Source organism: Sylvia atricapilla, chromosome 1, assembly GCF_009819655.1.
Source record: "Sylvia atricapilla isolate bSylAtr1 chromosome 1, bSylAtr1.pri, whole genome shotgun sequence".
NCBI lineage: Eukaryota > Metazoa > Chordata > Aves > Passeriformes > Sylviidae > Sylvia > Sylvia atricapilla.
Window position 1 is genome coordinate 39,859,553 of NC_089140.1, and position 17,704 is coordinate 39,877,256.

At 50.2% G+C, this 17,704-nt stretch overlaps 1 protein-coding gene across 1 annotated transcript; it reads right to left on the bottom strand.

Annotated features, from left to right (window-relative positions):
* Positions 1 to 1,099: 1,099 nt before the first annotated feature.
* EOMES (eomesodermin) lies at positions 1,100 to 5,975 on the bottom strand. The gene is made up of 6 exons (XM_066320131.1): positions 5,162 to 5,975; positions 4,611 to 4,765; positions 4,220 to 4,341; positions 3,610 to 3,768; positions 3,454 to 3,515; positions 1,100 to 2,911 (listed from the first exon to the last, which is right to left on the bottom strand). Exons 1-6 carry the CDS (start codon positions 5,920 to 5,922, stop codon positions 2,176 to 2,178), a joined length of 1,995 nt encoding a protein of 664 aa, XP_066176228.1. The 5' UTR covers positions 5,923 to 5,975; the 3' UTR covers positions 1,100 to 2,175.
* Between the last annotated feature and the right edge of the window lie 11,729 nt (positions 5,976 to 17,704).

A 17,704-nucleotide genomic window follows, 5' to 3' on the forward strand; every position in this document is an offset into this window, starting at 1 on the left:
AATTTGGCGTCTGACACCCCATTTTAGGAATGCATTATAATCACAAGGTGTTAATTGGGGCCAGCCAGGCACTTACGTTTCTATTAAACAGTGTGAGGACTTTTCACAAGTATTAAGTTCTTTTTTCACCGTGCGGTGCAAAAATATACAGCTTTTAATAACACAGCGCGGAGGAATCGCGCTGTGTAATCGGTGTTTGCAGGGCGGACGGGGACGGCCGGCAACACCACCGCACCCCCGGCTGGGGACAGGGGACAGCCCTTCCCGGGGCTTTTCCGGGAGGGGCTGGCCCCTCTGGGAAAAAAAAAAAAAAAAGTAGAAAGAAGACTAATATGCTCGGTCCCTAGTCTCTTAGAAATTGCCGCACGTCCCCATTCGGTTCCAGATGGGGTCCTGGGGCAGGGCAAGAGCTGACAGGACAGCTTGCCACCGCCCGGAGCCGGAGCGTCGCCCCGAGAGGCGAAGCGCTGATCGAAATCTCCTCGGACACCCGCCGTGTCCCGCTCTGGAGGAGGGGGAGCCCCTGTCGGTGCCCCCCGATAGCGTTACCCCCACCGGGGACAGCCCCGGCCTCAGCCCCGGGTTTATTTTGTTTGCAGCCGGGAATCGTTAACAGCTTAATCCCATTATTGCCTGCATATCCTCAGGAAAGGTCCCGCTGCCCAAGGAGCCGGGGTTCAATCGCTCTGCCAGAAGCTTTCCCCTCAGATAAGCGGGCAGGGGAATTTCTTGCCTTGTTCCGGGAAGCCGAGGGGGTGAGAAGGGGGCGGTGGGCCGAGCTCGCACCTCGCCTGCCGCAGGGGCGGGGGAGGTGGCGGTGGCAGGGGACAGGAGCCCGTCCTGCTTTGGAGTGAGCAGGGAGCTCCCGGCTCGTGCAGAAGATGCACAGGACAACCGGGGCAAAGCAAGAGCCAAGAGACTTTTTTAAAGAAAAAGCAAAATTAAGAGTAAAATTGCACAAAGAGTGCAATAGATAAAGTGTCAGCAGAGCAGAAGATAATTAGATTTAGAGATGACAACTCAACCCCTAGGACTGTGTTCCCTCCTCCCCTTTTGGGACTCCCAGCAAGAGGCAAAGATGAGGCAGAGCCATACTCACTTTATGCTTGGCACCACCACATTTATTAAAAATTATTAATATGTACATAGAAAAAACAAAACAGAAACAAGTTTCTTGGGAGGGGAAAAAGTTTGTGGGCCAGCTGCTCTGGGGCTGATCAGTTTAAAATGGCTGAAAGTATAGGCAAGAATGGGTAAAGTTACATCACTTCCAGTTTCATACAGGGCAGCTGAAAAAGTCACTTTACGTACACAAATAGAAATCTCCTTTTGCAATGCTTCGTATGCTAAGTTTGATTAACCAAAGAAATGCCTTTCGAATTTCAAATCACCACCGGATGTCCTTCCAACTGAGCAGCTATAGATCAACTATTTATACATTATTCCACAATATTCTACAGTGTACCTAGACAAAACACAACTGTACACTTTGTTTTTGGCCACCTCAGTAAAAGGTTAGGCTTTGGGGATGGAGGCAGGGGTTTTTTTAATGCAAGTTCTAAGCTAAGAAAAGTCAGATTTGGTCATAATCCTGTCAACTGACAACAAGACCTTCAAGTTAAAATCCTGTCTGGCAAGCAGGCCTTATTTTGGCATTTTCTGCCAAAAAAAGCTGTAGGTGAGCAATATGCAACTCAGCCAACTGTGTTGTAGATGGGTTGAAAAAAAAAAACCAGCTCAGTCTAAAGCAGAACATAGCATTTGTGCATTTCCCTGCAACCTAGTTCCCTTTTATTAAGCAGGGATGAAAATTAAATTTGGGATCCCACCCCCTCTCTTTCCTTGCTCAGGAGTGCATAGATTTGATCAGGCCTCTGAGCCAACCCAAGCTGTACACTTTAGTGTCTCCAATAAATACGCCACATATTTAGACACTAGAGTCTTCACAGCTTCTGCATACGGTTCCTTCTGAACTAAGGGAAGAATTGTCCCACGGTTTGCCCCTTTCCCTACTTCAGTTACCTGCAACAGTCAAAAAGCTTTGGCACCTTCTTTAGAATTGCACACAAAAACTCAAGGTGGAAGGCAAGAGTCTTTTTGGCAATTTTAATGCAAAAAAACCCAAGGCCACCCTGGAAAAAAAAACCAGCCAATTGGAATAAAAAAAAAAATATTTTAAGAACTAGTATAGAAAGCATAGTATCCCATGCCTTTTGAAGTGTCTTTGCTATAGTCCTCAGCATTAATGTCCTCACACTTCATTGTTGGGGAGTTTTCATTGCTGGAAGTGCTAGGAGAAAGCCGTCTTCTCTTACAAGCGCCTGTGTAGACCCCAGAATCATTGGAATCTAGAGACTTTATAGAGGGTGGAGTCTCTATCCAGGACGAGCCGATTTCTTCTTTCACCTTGTCCTTGGAAAGCTGGTCTTCAGTGAATCCCGGAGGACTTGTTCTTGAGGTCCAAGTTAGTGCTGGCGCCATTTTCCGCTGGTAAGAGCCCCTGCTCCCCCAGCCCGCCATGGATGGAAATGTCGGGTCGGGGTAGTATCCCAGGGCGTGGGATGTCTGAAGGGGAAGGGATTTAATGCCGTAAGGGAGCAAGGTGCTGTGAGAATACTCCGTCTCATAGGAGTTCATGTCCAGTTTGTTGGCACCGGGCTGCTGCATGGGCGTCACAAACCAGCGCTGAGGAGAGCTGGCCACCTCCTCGTTCTGCTGCGGGGACAGCAGGCCGTTCGTCTGAGGAACGGTTCTCTCACCGTTGTAAAACCTGGCTGGGGGCAGGTTGTTGACAAACTGTTCTTGGAAGAATGGCTGCACGCTGTACCGGGCACCAGGGACGATCTGGTGGGATCTAGGAGAATCCGTGGGAGATGGAGTTAATCTGTCATTTTCAGAAGCTGTGTACATGCTACAACATAAAAGAGAAACGCTGAGTTTGTTTCTTGGCAATTTCAGTATGACAGTAACACAACACAAATACACAAACAAAAAGAAACTAGATATTTCTTAATTCAAATCATGAATACATTTAATTGGATTTGTCTGATTCAGTAGGTGCTTTTCCTAGACTCATGGAAATTTCCTATTACTGCTACAAGGAATAGCACAAATGAAGGTAGAAAATGATTATTAGGCAAGTCTTCTGCTGACAATTAAAAGAAGCTGCCTGTTCTGTGGAAACACTCAGTATATACTGCTGCTGGTACAATCTGCAAGCCAGCTGGGTTCTGCCAGCACAAGTTTCCTACTAAAATTCAGAAACCAGCAGAAAGACAGGCCATCTAGACAATACACTATTCAGACGTTTTAACATAAGCAAAATTGCCAGTAGAAGTACTGGTGCTGAATAACTGAATTGGTGTCTAAGGAAAAACCCTTCCACACATACTTCATACCAGAATCATGCCTCCTAGACTGACAGCTGCAAAAAAAGATAAGAGATGTACTTACGAGTCATAGTTGTCTCTGAAGCCTTTTGCAAAAGGATTGTGGTCAATTTTGAGCTGTGTTATCTAAAAGTGGAAGCAGAATATATTAAGATGAGATGCTAAACCCATAAATCAATTTTCTTCTTAATTGCAATTTTATACATGCATGCTTACTTACATCAGTGTTTTGATATGCTGTAACTGCTATGAACTGCGTTTCAGGGAAAACAAACGTTTGAGTCTTTGAGGAATCGTTCAGATCTTCAACACCATCTTCAGTCACTTCTACGATGTGAAGTCGGGGCTGGTACTTGTGTAGGGACTGAAGTACTATCATCTAAAATAAAAGCACGAAAGAGACAACATCTTTATACAAACTGCATCTAACATTAAAAGACCTATTTTACAGCAAGACATTTTCTTCCTGTAAATTGCAATCTCTTGATTTAAAAATGGAGCAGTTTTAACTGTTTTTAGGAGCCGAGTCACAGCTTGCAACACCGTTTCACTAAGAGCTATCAGCTACCCTCCCACTTTTTCAGCAACTCCAGGGGATCAAACATTGGCTTAAAACTAAAGAAACTCGCACTTCATCTCCCAACATTTTCAACTATTTCTTACGGAGAAATAAAGGAAACGAGCCTTATAACCCAGTTCAAGAAGGGAACGAGTCACAAAAGCACAGTCATCTAGCAGCCCGACGAAATGCTGAAAAAGCCCCAAAACCCCAGGACTCCCCCGCCGAGCCACCAAGAGTGCCCCTTGAATCCTCCCCTCCCCCTCCTTACCTGCGCGTTGTTGTTGTTGGCACCTTTATTGTTGGTTAGCTTTAGCTTCCCGAAAGAAATCTCCTGCCTCATCCAGTGAGCCCCGGTGTTTGGCGACTCGGGGTGAACGTAGACCTTGTTGCCTGCGGAAGAAACGCCAGTGAAACGCCAGCCGGGCACGGGCCTTTGTTCCGCCGCCCGCGCAGCCCCTCGGCCCCCGATGGCCACCCTCGACACAGCCCCGCACACCGCGGGGCAAAAAAGAGCCGCAGGACGACTTTAAAAGCGTAGCTCGTCCCTCAGCAGGATGCCGGGTGTGGGGGAAGACCCTGAAGTGGGGGAGGGTCCTTCCTTTCCCAGAAACCGACCGACAGGAAAAGAGGGCGAGGAGACCTCCGGAACCTGCACCCACCTTGCATGTTGTTGTCGGCTTTGCCGCAGGTCACCCACTTGCCCCCCTGGAAACGCCAGTGGTTGGGGTCCGCCAACACCACCTCCACGAAGACGTTGTAGTGGGCCGTGGGGTTGAGGCCGGTGATGTTGAAGCTCAGGAAGGGAAACATTCTCCTAGGGAAAAGAGGAAAACCACAAGGCATGGTGAGGCGCGCCGGGGGAGGGGTAGCGGGCTCCGGCGGATGCTGTAGGCGGCCGTGGGGTCGCCCCGTCCGTCCCGGCACCAAAGAGACTAAGGAAGCAAGCGGCGAGCCCCAGCCGACCGCCGCCTTATCTCCCCACCGCCCTGAGTGGGGAAACTAGGGATTCGCATATCGGGGAAAGCATCCCGTGGCAGCACCGACGGAAAGAGAGAGAGCGCATCCCCTTCCCAGGGGAGCGGGCAAGCGCCACCCCACACGGAGCGTCCCCGGAGATGCCACCTCTCTTCCCGCCCCCCCCCCCGCCCCCCCGCCATTCCGCACCACCACACCACTGCCACCATGTCCACTATCCCCTGATTCTACTTACCGGCCCTGCTTGGTGATGATCATCTCCGTCTGATGTCGGTGGAACTTGAGCCAGAGGGGCCGGTTGCAGAGGAAGACCTGCGCCCTCATCCCCGGGCCGGCGGCCGGCACCCCCAGCGTCCCGAGCCCGCCGCAGGAGCCCGACGCGGGCGGGTAAGGGCCGTAGAGGGGTCCGCCGCCCGTCGTCTGCCCGTACTGGTACCCGCCGCCGCCTCCGAACTGCGCCCGGCCCCCGGGCGGGCACACGGCGCCCGGGAAGCCGCCCGGGGACAGCACGGAGCCGTAGGGGTAGCGGGGCCCGCCGGGGGGCTGGTAGACGGAGCCGTGCTGCGCCGCCGGCGGGTACGGGAACAGGGCGCAGGCCCCCCCCAGGTCGGCGGCGGGCGGCCCGGGGGACTGCAGGTAGTAGCGCTCGGGGCTCAGGCTGTCCATGGAGTAGCGAGCGGCGGCGGCCGGCGGCAGCTCCTCGTCTCCGCATGGGGTGGCCTTGCGGCCGTCCGGCTTGGGGGCAGCGAAGGACGGCTCGACGGCCTCCGCTTCGCCCAGGATGGCGGGGGCCGCCCCAAACTTCTTGGGCATCTTGTCCAGGTCGAGGCGCGGCGGCGATCCCGGCCCGGGCGGCCCGCGGGAGCTGCCAGCAGCGCCCGTCCCGGCTGCGGCTCCCGCTCCGGCGGCTCCGCCGCGCCCGCCGCCCTCCAGCGGGTAGAAGGGGGCGCCCGGCAGTGCCCCCGCCGCCGTCAGCAGCGGCTCACCCAGCTGCATCCTCGATGGGCGGTGCGTTCGCGATCCCACTCAATCCTGAGTCGACCCCGACCCGTGGCCGCGCAGGGTTACACTCCAGCAGGGCTCCGCCGAGGCGATTTATATCAGCGAGCCGGGCTCCTCGGGCCGCCGGGGAGGGGCTTGCCTCCTCCTCGCCCTCCACCCCCGCCGGCCCATTGGCTGGGCCGCGGAACACTAATTTAATTAGACAGCTACTAATTGGAACAAGTCACCTGTGACTTTGGTGTGCGCCCCGTCCCTTTCCATGCCTCCCCCCATTCCCGCAGCCGGCTACCCGAGGGGGTATGGCCCGCTCCGTGCCCCCACGTCGCTCGGATTGAGGGGAACTGCAGCATCACCCCACAGTGGCTCCGGTGGAGGGCCCGGATTCCCCTCTTCCAAAAAAAGAATAACCTTTTGCGGAGGTGGCACGGTCCTACCGCTCGGGCGCGTAAGGAAGAATCCCCAGGGCTGAGCGAGAGTTGGGGGCGGAATGGAAAGGTTCGGGTGGGAAAGCCGGTACCCGTCAGGCAGGGAGGACGGAGATGAACCGGCCGCTGAGACGGGGCGGGGAACGCTGGACCCTCGCAAGCTCCTCGCCGGCCTCTCGCCGTTCAAACCGTTCGGCTTGTGTCTCTGCTGAGTCCAACAGCCTCCTTCCTCCCTCTCCGCTCCCTGAGCAGCATCATTATCATGGGGTTAACACGTTTCACCTTATCTGTGGGAAGTGGAAGGTTCGGTTCGCAGTTCCAGTTTTCAGGAACCTGGCAGTCGGTTTCTCACAACCCGCGTTCCCCTTTCAGCATCTCCCACCGGGAAGGCAGATTTTTAATTGAGGCGGGTGCCAGATCTGTTTGGCGCTTTCTCTCGGTGCAAACCCCCGAGCCTGAAGCCCCAAAAGGGTAGGGAACAGCGCTTGGGAAGGGGTAGATGCCCGTGTGAGTTTGCGGAGAGAGCAGAGCCGGCGTGAATGATTTGCATCTACAAATCCGCAGCCCCTCGCCCTCTGCCCGCCACCGGCCATCTCGCGGGGAGCGCCGCAAATACCTGCCTCCACCTCACGGCTGAATTTTAAACCAGACCCGCTGAGCGGCCAGGATTTCGTTGCCTGAAGGAAGGATCCAGCCGGGCTGGAGCAGCCCAGCTCTGCCGCTCTCCTCGCCGCCTCGACCCGCTGGCCGCCCGCTCCCGCCGGGCCGCGCCGCATCGGGCAACCGAGATAAAGGGCGAGCAGCTGACCGCGGCCGCCGGGAGCCGGGGCCGAGGCGCTGCCGGAGCCCCGCCGGGATGTGCATCCTGCGCAAGCCGGACACCGGCAAGTGTGGGCGGCGGGGCACGCCCGGTGGTGACCGCCGAGGCCGGGAACGGGCAGGACTCAATCCCCACCCCCAGTGGGAGCCGAGAGACGGGGAAGCGGCCCCTGCTGTGCCCACCTCTGGCTGCAGCCACACCGGCGGGAGCCTGGGCTAGGCTGCTCACGGCCGGCAATGAAATACCAGCCCTAACCACACGTCCTCTCCGGGATAATGCCACAATTTTTTTTTTTTTTTTTTTTGGTCGATCTCGTTCGACCGAATAAAACAAAAAAAATGTGTCGGAAAAGTCCGACGCGCGCCGGCACGAAGCGGACCAGGCGCTGGAACCGCGAGGTGAGCGGTGGAGCAGAGCTCGGCCGAGCTGCCCGGCTTTGAAAGCAAAACAAGCCGAGGAGCATCCTGCCGGGCGCTGCCGAGGCCGAGCCGCTGCGCCCCTTCCCGCGGCCGGGGAGCCCCGGCGCGGCTCCTCTCGGCGGGGCCGGCCCCAGCAGCCCGATCCCTCGGGCTCTGCCTCTCCCGGGCCAGGGAAGGAAGGCGATTTTACAAAACCATTATGTAGGTTTTAAGGGAGTTATTTTTACGGTCTTATAGACTGAAAGGGACATACTATTTCAAACATTCCTTCGGGAGCCGCGTACTTCAAGGCTACTGCGGGTTTTTTTTTACCCCCAAAACTCAGGTAATCCCGCTTTCATCTGGGCAAGGTTCGATGTTTCTTGGTTTTCCTGCAGGATGCACTCGAGACAGAGGCATTAAACCTGTGGTTGTCCCAAGAAAGGGAGAGCCTACCGTTTTGGTTCGAAACACTCCCGGGCTGAAGTTCTCCCTAACGAACGAAGGGTTGATGAAGCCTTCTCAGACTTGGGGTTATTTTCAGCTCAGCTCGGGAGAATGGCAGCCTGGCTTTCATCTCTGCCTTGTACTCCGCAGCTCCCGCCGAGCCGGGGCTCTGGCGGCGGTGGCGGGGGAGGCCGGGGTCGGGATTGCCCCCCGGGAGTCCCGGAGAGCTTCAGCGGAGCTGCGGGAGGGAACCCCGGTAACGCGGGGGCTTCTTCATTCACTCTGTACGCTGAGGAAAGAGCTGTAATTCACTCCCTCCCGCGTCCTGCAAATTAAAGTTTACCACAGTCACCTTACAAAATTCCCGGTACTCAGTATTTGCCATTCCTATCGCTTGCCAATCTACCGTCCCTGGCAATCAAGGGGGACCACCGGGGGAATGTCGTCCCCCGCCCCGACTCCCTACACACCGTCTCCGTCCATACGCCTTGTCCCGGAGCCCTACGGGCTCTGGACAGGAACATCGCCGCGAGAAGTTGCGGGGTGTTTCAGTCCTGTGGGATCGGAGACTTCTGAATGTGTCCCGCAGCCTTTTAGATGTTATCTTAAAGATAACACTGCAGAAACACCAGAGTCTGGTGAAGCAGAAAGGAGCATGTTAGGTTTGTAAATCTACCATAATAACCTCTAAACCACAAGGGGAAAAAAAAAAAAAAAAAGAAGTTTTAGAAAGAAGATGTAGGTCTTTGAGGGGTTACAGATTATCTTGTTTCCTTGGGCTTTATTCAAATATATTCATGGGGTTTATTCAAATAAGGAGCATCTCTGACTCTAAAAAATCTGTTCCAGGAGAGCTTTTCTTTTTTTTTTCTCGCAGCCCAAGTTACAGCAGTCGCACACTGGACTGAAATATTTTTTGGGCTGGGATTGAGACCTTTCCTCTTTCAGCAGAGTGTTAGAAAACAGCCTCCTCTTCAACAAATTGCTTGGACTCTTGTGACTGAAACTGTACAACTGAAGCATCCTGCTCAGGAGGGCCTAAGAGGAGAAACTGGGAACAATTCAAGCTGTTACACACTTACATATGTGTGTATGTACATATGGAAATCCACGTATCACCATTTATAGCCGTATATGACCTTTATCCTTATACATATGGATCTGGATACATGCACACACTCCACTGGATCCATCTGGACATTTTAAAAATGTTAGTTATTAGAATGACCTATGTCACTATTCCAGTGCTGTAATCTTTTCCTGAAGTTCTGCCACCGTGGCAGGATTCACAGGTATTTTCTTAATGCTACATCTGTGTAGTTTCAGTGACGTAATTATTTCTTTGTTTGATTTCAGTTAAAACTATCTGTAAGTTTCTGGATATCCTCTTCAATTTGCTAGCATCTGGTTCCCAAAAGGGCTTTAATACTTTCACCTTTATGTCCAGCTTGTGCAGAGATTTTGCAGATTTTCTTTCTATTTTTCCAGTAATTCATTCTGTTGGGGTTTTTTTTCTCCCTTCAACTTACACATGGACTACCACACTGGGAAATTAAGGAAGACACTTCTAACTTCCACTTTTTCAGCATGTTTCAATGGCATTTTTAGAATCACTGAAGCTGGGATTTTTTTCAGATGTGGCCAGTCAAATATTACTGCTTCGCTTTTACATTCTTGGTATCTTTCTTTCCACGGCCATTGAGTCCTACAGCACTCAGAAGAATAGAGGAAGTCTTCGTATGTCTTTGCAAGGCTTGGCATTTCAGCTTGTCGCTGAACTTCGGGGGCTGTTTCTGTGAAGAAGCCAGCTACACCCTCTCAGTGCCCAGGGACTTTCTTCTGTCACATGCAGTCAATGTCCATCTCTTTCATGGGAATGTTACGAGACTGAATTAACTGAAAGTGCTCTTTATTTTCTGATGAAAACAAGTCCTGCTATACCTGCAAAAGAACATCAATCCATTTTAGTTTATGCCAAGTGGGATTTTCAGTGCGCAGACATACACAGTCCTGAAGAAACAATTGTAGCTTAAAATCTGCTCTGAGACTGAGAAAACTTGAACCCCAAAGGGTTAAAAAGTAGTCAACTCTTCTTGCAACACATATATGGACTTTAAATACTGGAAATCAATAGCTCTACAAAACCAAAGAACTATTATCTTTAATATTGACCAGGAAAGGTGTCACATTAACAGCAGCAATTTTACCCTTTGGTAATGATTCAATTTAGCTGCCAGTTTCTTTAAAAAGGCAGCATACACACATACATATTTTTTAAAAATGGCCATATGTAGACATAAACCCCACAATAAGGGCAGGGCTAATTTATAAAAAAAATTCAAAAAGTAAAGAATAGCCCTTTCCAGCCAAGCTATACAAAGCAGAAAAAACAGGCAGAAGTCAATGAAACAGGACCTGGAAGAAACAAGTCAGTATTTGAAAATAAAGTGGTATTCAAACAACCTCATTAGTCACTTCCTTTCTCCTCCTTCAACAAAAAATAAGCACCTAAAAATCCTTAGCTGTAATTTTAAATTAAATGGAAATGCAATGGTTAGTAAAAAATATTCAAAGTCTGATCCTAATTCGTAAAATATGGTCAGACAAGGGTAAACATATTCAATGCTTGAAGTGGATTTTTTGGCAATGTCTAATTTTGCTATGTAAGACCACACAACAACTTTCTGTCATTTGGCCTATGGTACCCTATTGGCTAAAGAAAGAAAAAGAAAGTGTGCTTGTGAAAGCGTAAGTCTTTGTAAAGTGAACACCTATGTTGTTTTGACAAATATTTGGGGAATCTATAGTAAGGAAGATGGCAAAACTATTAAATTGTTGTAAGCTTCCAGATTACCTTCCTTGCTCCAAATAGAATTGTAGAAACTTAGTGAGAGAGACTGAAACTAGGATCACAATCACAACCATAGCCATGACCAGCACTTCATATTTTTAATATGGCTCATGGCTTGGGCAGGTGCACACTCTGCTGGGTAAAAAAAAAATATGGATGGCCAGGCCCAGAGAGTGGTGGTGGTCTGAGTTACATGGTCTGAGTTACATCCACTTGTCAGCTGGTCACAAGCAGTGTTCCGTAGGAGTGTCCTAGGGAACAGTCCCTAGGGCCAGTTCTGTTTAATAGCCTTATTGATGATCTGGATGAAGGGATCGAGTGCACCCTCAGCCAGTTCATGGATGACACCAAGCTGGGAAGGACTGTTGATCTGCTGGAGGGAGAAAGGCTCTGCAGAGGGATCTCAACAGGCTGGATTGGTGGTCCAAGGCAAACTGTGTGAGGTTCAACAAGGTGAAGTGCCAGGTCCTGCACTTGGGTCACAAGAACCCCAGGGAACATTGCAAGCCTGGGAAAGAGAGACTGGAGAGAAGGAAAGTGGCCCAGTGGAAAAGAACCTGGAGGTCAACAGCAGCTGAACCTGAGCCAGCACGTGCCCAGGTGGCCAAGCAGGCCCATGGCATCCTGGCCTGTATCAGCAATAGTGTGGCCAGCAGCATCAGGGCAGTGACTGTCCCCCTGTACTGGGCACTGGTGTGGACACACCTCAAATCCTTGTGTTCAGTTCTGGGCCCCTCACTGCAAAAAAGATATTGAAGTGCTGGACCCAGTCCAGAGAAGGGCAACAAAACTGGTGAAGGGTCTGGAGCAAAATTTATGCAGAGCAGATGAGGTAGCTGGGGTTGTTAACCTGGAGAAAAGGAGGCTCAAAGGGGACCATACTTCTCTCTACAACTGCCTGAAAAGAGGTTATGTCAAGGTGGGGGGCAGGTTCTTCTCTCAGGTAACAAGCAATAGAATGAGAGGAAATAGTCTCAAGTTGTGCCAGAGGATGTTTAGTTTGGATATTAGGAATAATTTCTTCACTGAAAAGGTTGTCAAGCATTGGAACAGGCTGCCCAGAGAAGTGGTTGAGTCACCACCCCTGGAGGGGCTTAAACAACTTATAGATGTGGCACTCGGGCACACAGTTTAGTGATGGACTTGGCAGTGCTGGGTTGGAGGCTGGACTACATTATCTTAGAGGTCTTTTCCAACCTAAACAATTCTATGATTATTTATGCATAGGGACCCCCAAACAGCTCTTTGTAAATGCTTGCTTTTTCATCCTTCGATAAATTTAGTAAGGGATGCCTAGTGCCTTTTCCCTGGTTTTTAAGTAACACTGCCTAATCACATATAGATTTGTGCCGATAGCCATCCTGACAGTCACACAATAGAGACGTGAGAACATAACAAGATCCATGTCATGGGTGTGACAGTCACAGATCTGGGCAGTTTGATCCTATTTGTATTTACAGATCTGTTACAGACAGTTTTAAAGAGCTAATTTTGCCTTACCTCTTCTGCTTTGTATGAGAAATGACTATTTAAAAAGCCTGGATTTAGCAATCACAGTAATTCAAATTAGCAGCTTGAATCCAGTAGAAAAATGTTCTGCTTTTTTATTCTGTTGTGTTAAAAAGTACAATTTCATCATGTGAAGGCCCTGATAAACTTCATGCTGCTCAGAGCTTATGATGTCAGAGCTATGAAATATTTCCTGCTGATAACATAATAGCTGAGAAATATGAGTTTTGGAAGGTTTGGGGTTTTGTTTGCTCTCTGTGCGTTTGGTATGAAGCGTACAGTGGGAAAACAATTAACTCTAGGGGCTGAAAAAGCGAATAGCATTGGGCTACAGTGTAATTGCAGAAACAATGAGGAATTTCACCTGGTATTATTTGTGACAGCAATCAAATAGCAAGGCCTAGCAGGGAACCACATATTAAATAACTGCGGTGACGGGCAAGTCTGCTATAAAAATAAGCAGAAAGCAGAACGGGGACGACATATGTACTCTCTGGGAAGGTGAGAAGATAGCTGTAGGGTTCCCCTCCCAGGGAGGGCTCGGGCTTGCTAGCTGTCCGCCCCGGTTCCCACCAGCATCCCACTGCTACCGGGGGCGGGATGGAGCCGGCATCTTCCCTTGCAGCGGTCCGCACCTTTTCTCGGGGTAACCGGGGCGGGAGAGAGCCCAGCGGAGGAGGGACCGCCGGGGACCGTACCCCGAAGGTGCTCCCGCCAGCGGCCGGGGGTCGGCGGCGGGGCCTGCGGGGCAGCTCCAGCCCGCACCGCTGTCCCCGGGCCGCTCCCCGGTGCGAGGGCCGGCAGCCGCCGGGACGGGGCGGGGCGGGGCGGGCCGTGGGTCCAGCTCCTCGCACGCCGCTCCGCAGGCAATTTCAGGCTGCGGGGTGGTGGTGGAGGGGGACGAGGGGACATGCTGGCCTCTGCCTCTGTCCTCGCTCTTTTAATCAATTTCGGAACATCGCCGCCAAATCTTCCGACATGAGGACCGACCGGGCATACCTCGCCTCCCGCCGCTGCTGCGGGGAATCCCGGCAGAACCCGCTGCGGCCCCGCGAGTGATCCCCGGCGGGCAGGCGGGCATGGCATCCCCATCCCCAATGCCAGAGCGAGATCCGGCGGGCGATCCGGCCGGATTAACGCCGGGCGCTTTGAAATCCGGGTGCCGCAGTGATGCCGGGTCGGGGTGCTTAGGGCTCTCCTTTCAGTTGTTAATTCCCACTAAGCGTTTGTAAGTACCTGAGCTCACAGACCTCTGCGCCTTCAAAACAAGGGCATGCACGCAAATAGCTCCAAAATTACCCATCTGGGTACCGGCAAGACCAAAGGCACAAGCGAGTCGTTAGGAAATAATTGAAACAAACGGGCACTTTCTTTGCCACGTGAATTTCAGCCGGGAATCCCGTCGGCAGGAGCGGCAGTTTCAAAGGTGTCCACACCTGCGGAGCCTGCGCCCGCCGGAGCGCGGGGCCCGGGGGGTCGCCGGCCGGGGGGGTTGGCCCACAGCTCTGCTGAAATGGCCCGAAAGGAAAAAAAAAAAAAAAAAGAAAAAAAAAAAAGCGCCATCAAAACAACATCCCTCAGAAAAACACTAGCTCAGGAGGAAACGGCTGTGGACACCCCGGTGAGATACCTCCTCACTCCGGGCAGGAGAGTTCCCGCCATTGGTACCCAGTCCTTCAGAATTGCCCTCCTCGGTTTTGTTTGTTTAGTGGCTGAGATTTGGAATATACACAGCAGAAGGAATGATCTTCCATTATGAAGAAATTAAGAATTACATCTTCACTCCTGAGCCCATCCAAAAAATCCCACCACAATTTGCTTTTCAGTGACACAAGGACAATGTGAAGTGAATGATCCCTGCACCACTTCTCAACAAATAAGTTCAACGTCAAGTATGACCTCTGTGTGTTTTCTAGCACTGATGACCCTGTTGATTCCTAGCACATTAATGAGGGAAAAATTTAGCTTGAAAATTTTGAATTTTACAGATGAGTACAGACAAATTAGCAATGTCACAGAGGATCGTTAAACCATATCAAAAATGCACATTATTTTCATATTGCTTTTTTGGTTTCTGTTTTTCTGGGGTTTGTTTGTTCTATTTTTACTATATTTTCCTTTTCCCAGTATTCACATCTCAGGCAGTTACTGGTTCTCCTGTTGCCCATGGCTATGGATTGAAGGGCAGAAAAGGATGTAACAAATAGGGAAAGGATCTAAATAAAAATCCAGTGCCTTTAAGATACAACCCATTAGAAAGTAGCAAGGAACTTGGTGTGAGCAGTCAGACCCTGATGTCCATATGGTGGTGAGGCCTTGGTAAACATTATGTTATCATGGCAACATTTCTGCCTAGTTTACACAATATTCAGCCCTACTCAGGCTAAAATCCCACCTTCCAATTTCTCTTATATATAGCCTAAAGCATAGGGTTTGACAGCTGGGGAACAACAGGGCAGGTAAGATACAGAGCCTCGGGATGATGGTAGAAAACGGGGGCCGTACCCTTCCGTCCTGCAGATGTCTTCCCAAGGCTGTGTTCTTGCTGCCTGCAGGGTGGCTCGCCTTGGTTCCCGAGATGAGTGCCTGCCTCTGCTGCTCCTCCTCCCAGCCTTTTCTGCTTAATGGCACGTTAGAGTGAGTCAGAGATAAGCAGTCGGCCCGTGAGATATCGCAGCAAAGGACACGCTTTTCCTTCGGCCCAGGAAAGAAACGAGAGCAGGAGCTTTTTACCCGCGGGGCAGATGGTGGCCACCAGCTGAGCAGAGCACGGGCCGCTCCTCCTCCAGGCACCGACCCTTGGAAGAAAGAGTGGGATGCCACAGGGTCTGTGCTGTGGTAACAGCAGCAGCCAGGACAGTGAGCAGTGATTAGGAAGTGGCAGAGCCGGACCCAGAGGAACTTTGCCGAGCAAGTTAAGCTGTGTTGTGTTTGCGCTTGAGCCACTGGCTAGATTGGGATACTGGCGTGCTCCTGCCTGGCAAATGCTCTTAGTATCCAGCCTCCAGCATTTATTTAATCGCTTCTCCACATGGGGTGTAGCCGGTGGGAGGTTCTAAGGGATGGATTTTTGGTGCATTGCCGGTCTGTGAATGCTAACAACTCTGGGGACTATTTGATGAAAGGTGGATATTGGCAGACCCTGAGTAGAATAAATGCTATTTAAAAATCCACCTTTGAAAAAAATAATAAAAAATCTTGCTGAAAATGTGGAAAACCATCCGACCAGGCAGCCATTACACAATTTTCAGAAAAAAACCAGAGCAAAGCAAGCTTGTGCTTCCATCTGGTAGCAGAACAACTCTGAAAGTAATTGTCCATTTTGTTATACCTTTCTCCTCCTGAGGTTTTGGGTCTTGCCTGTCACATTTCACCATCGACCAGACCTCACTGAGGAGCTGTGGGGTGGGTGGTGCCCCCGAGGGCAAGACCCGTGTGGGGAGCAGCAGCAGCACCCGCCGGGGAGACACCAGTGAGCACCACTGAGAGCCGCTGTCCCGGTTCGCTGAGCACTCCGCCGGTCCCTGGGGCTCCCCGATTCTGGAGAAAAGTGGCCAATTATTTTTCTGTCTGAAAGAGTCTGTGATGTGGCAGAGAATGACAGCTCCAAGGGAGAAAACACCTCTTCATTAAAAAGTGCTGCTAAGACCACTGAATATCCAGATCCCAGCACCCAGTTGCACAAAGGTTAGGATGAGAGCCAAGAAATTATGCATTTTCACAGATATTTTTGTACACACACACACACATACATATGTGTGTACAATGTACTTGCAGACACACACACACACAAAGACAAATATCTACAGGCTGGCTTTCAACACAGGATGGCGAAAATCCTTTAAGTTCCAATTGAGACAAAACTCCTGCTGAAGTAAAGTTTTGCTATCAGTTTTGATGTGTTAGGAATCAGTGGGAAAAAAAAATGGTTATCAAATGCAAGAAGAGAGTCAGCTTCATGGAAATAAATGATTAGGCATTTGTGGAGGAAATTATTAAACAGAAAAGAGAAAGCAATAATCTCTGTTTTGCACATCTCTCTTTTAGAGGCCACAGGAAGAGAGGGCCAGGCTGCTACATTTTGTAGGTTTCATTTTATTTAATTTAATTTCGGTAATGTAATGATTGCAGGAATTAATTTTAATGAATGAGAAAATATTTCTAAATAAAGATACAAGACACATATGAATCATGTACAATGAAGAATTGGGTTTCCTGGTGAGGCATATGGCATTGTAGAAGAGAATCACTGATACCAAAGAAAGATCAAAATGGAAGCTGCATTTAACACTTTACTTTTTCTTTTCCTTCAGAAATTCTGAATGGCTGAGAAGAAGGAAAAGGTGGGACTGGTGACATCCATGATTACTGCAAGCAGGGTAGAAGTAATCGTTTCCACTATGGCTCTGTGGAAGAGTTCAGGCACAAGGAGGAACAGAAGCAGCCCTCAGCCTTAACCCAACTCCTCATGGCCCAGCAGCTTTCCTCAGCCCAGGTCCCTGTCTGCCTGCTTTCATGCACTGAGCTGCCTGGGCTCAGCAGGCTGCTGCCTCTCTCGCCAGTTACAAGCCTGACTCTCCCTTAGCCTGCCCCAGGAGGCTGGCCCAAGTAGGATGCTCAGAGCAGCACACCAAGGTTGCTTTGCAAATGAGCCCCACTCCCTCTCGCTCACATGTTTCAGCAAAGCAGGAAACAGACAGAGTGAGGGCAGGGCAGCAGGGGACCCTTTGGTTATGAGTATCCATTTTTTATAGACCGTATACTGAGATAAACCACCACTGGTTCCATCAAATCTGGAGGAGTATTCCAGCTGAACTGTAATCCAGGGGCACAGTGATGAATAAGGAAGGGGACAGATTCTTGCATTTGTTGTTCATAGTTGGGCACTGTGAAATGTGGAAAGCCTGTGCTGACAAAAGGGTTAAACCCTTGTAACTTGCTGTTATTTACTGACTTATCAGAAAACACAAACTAAACAACGTTTTTCTAACCTTTCCTGCAGTTTTATTTTGAAATTTCCACCATCTGTCTGTGTCCTCTCACCTGACCATATAACACAATCCTAAATCCTCAGCATCCTAAAGAAGGAATCTGCAGCAATGTAGAAATGCTTGAAATAAGGCAAATAACTTCTTCTCGTAAACAATTTATGAACATAGACCTTTGTTTTCAATAAAGATTTTAAGCCACAATCACTTATTTTCAGTAGAACTTTAAATTCTAAAACTGTGCATCTTCATTCCTCTGCTGCAATGCAGAACTGCTGGGTTTGATTCTGTGATATTCATATTCGATTGTTCTCTGTTTTAAATGTATACAAACATAA

Coding starts and splice junctions, on each gene's coding strand:
- EOMES (XM_066320131.1), bottom strand. CDS start 5,922: ATGCAGCTGGGTGAGCCGCTGCTGACGGCGGCGGGGGCACTGCCGGGC. Junction 4,342..4,610: donor AGCCGACAACAACATGCAAG/GTGGGTGCAGGT, acceptor TTTCTTCCGCAG/GCAACAAGGTCTACGTTCAC. Junction 3,769..4,219: donor CCAACAACAACAACGCGCAG/GTAAGGAGGGGG, acceptor CTTTTATTTTAG/ATGATAGTACTTCAGTCCCT.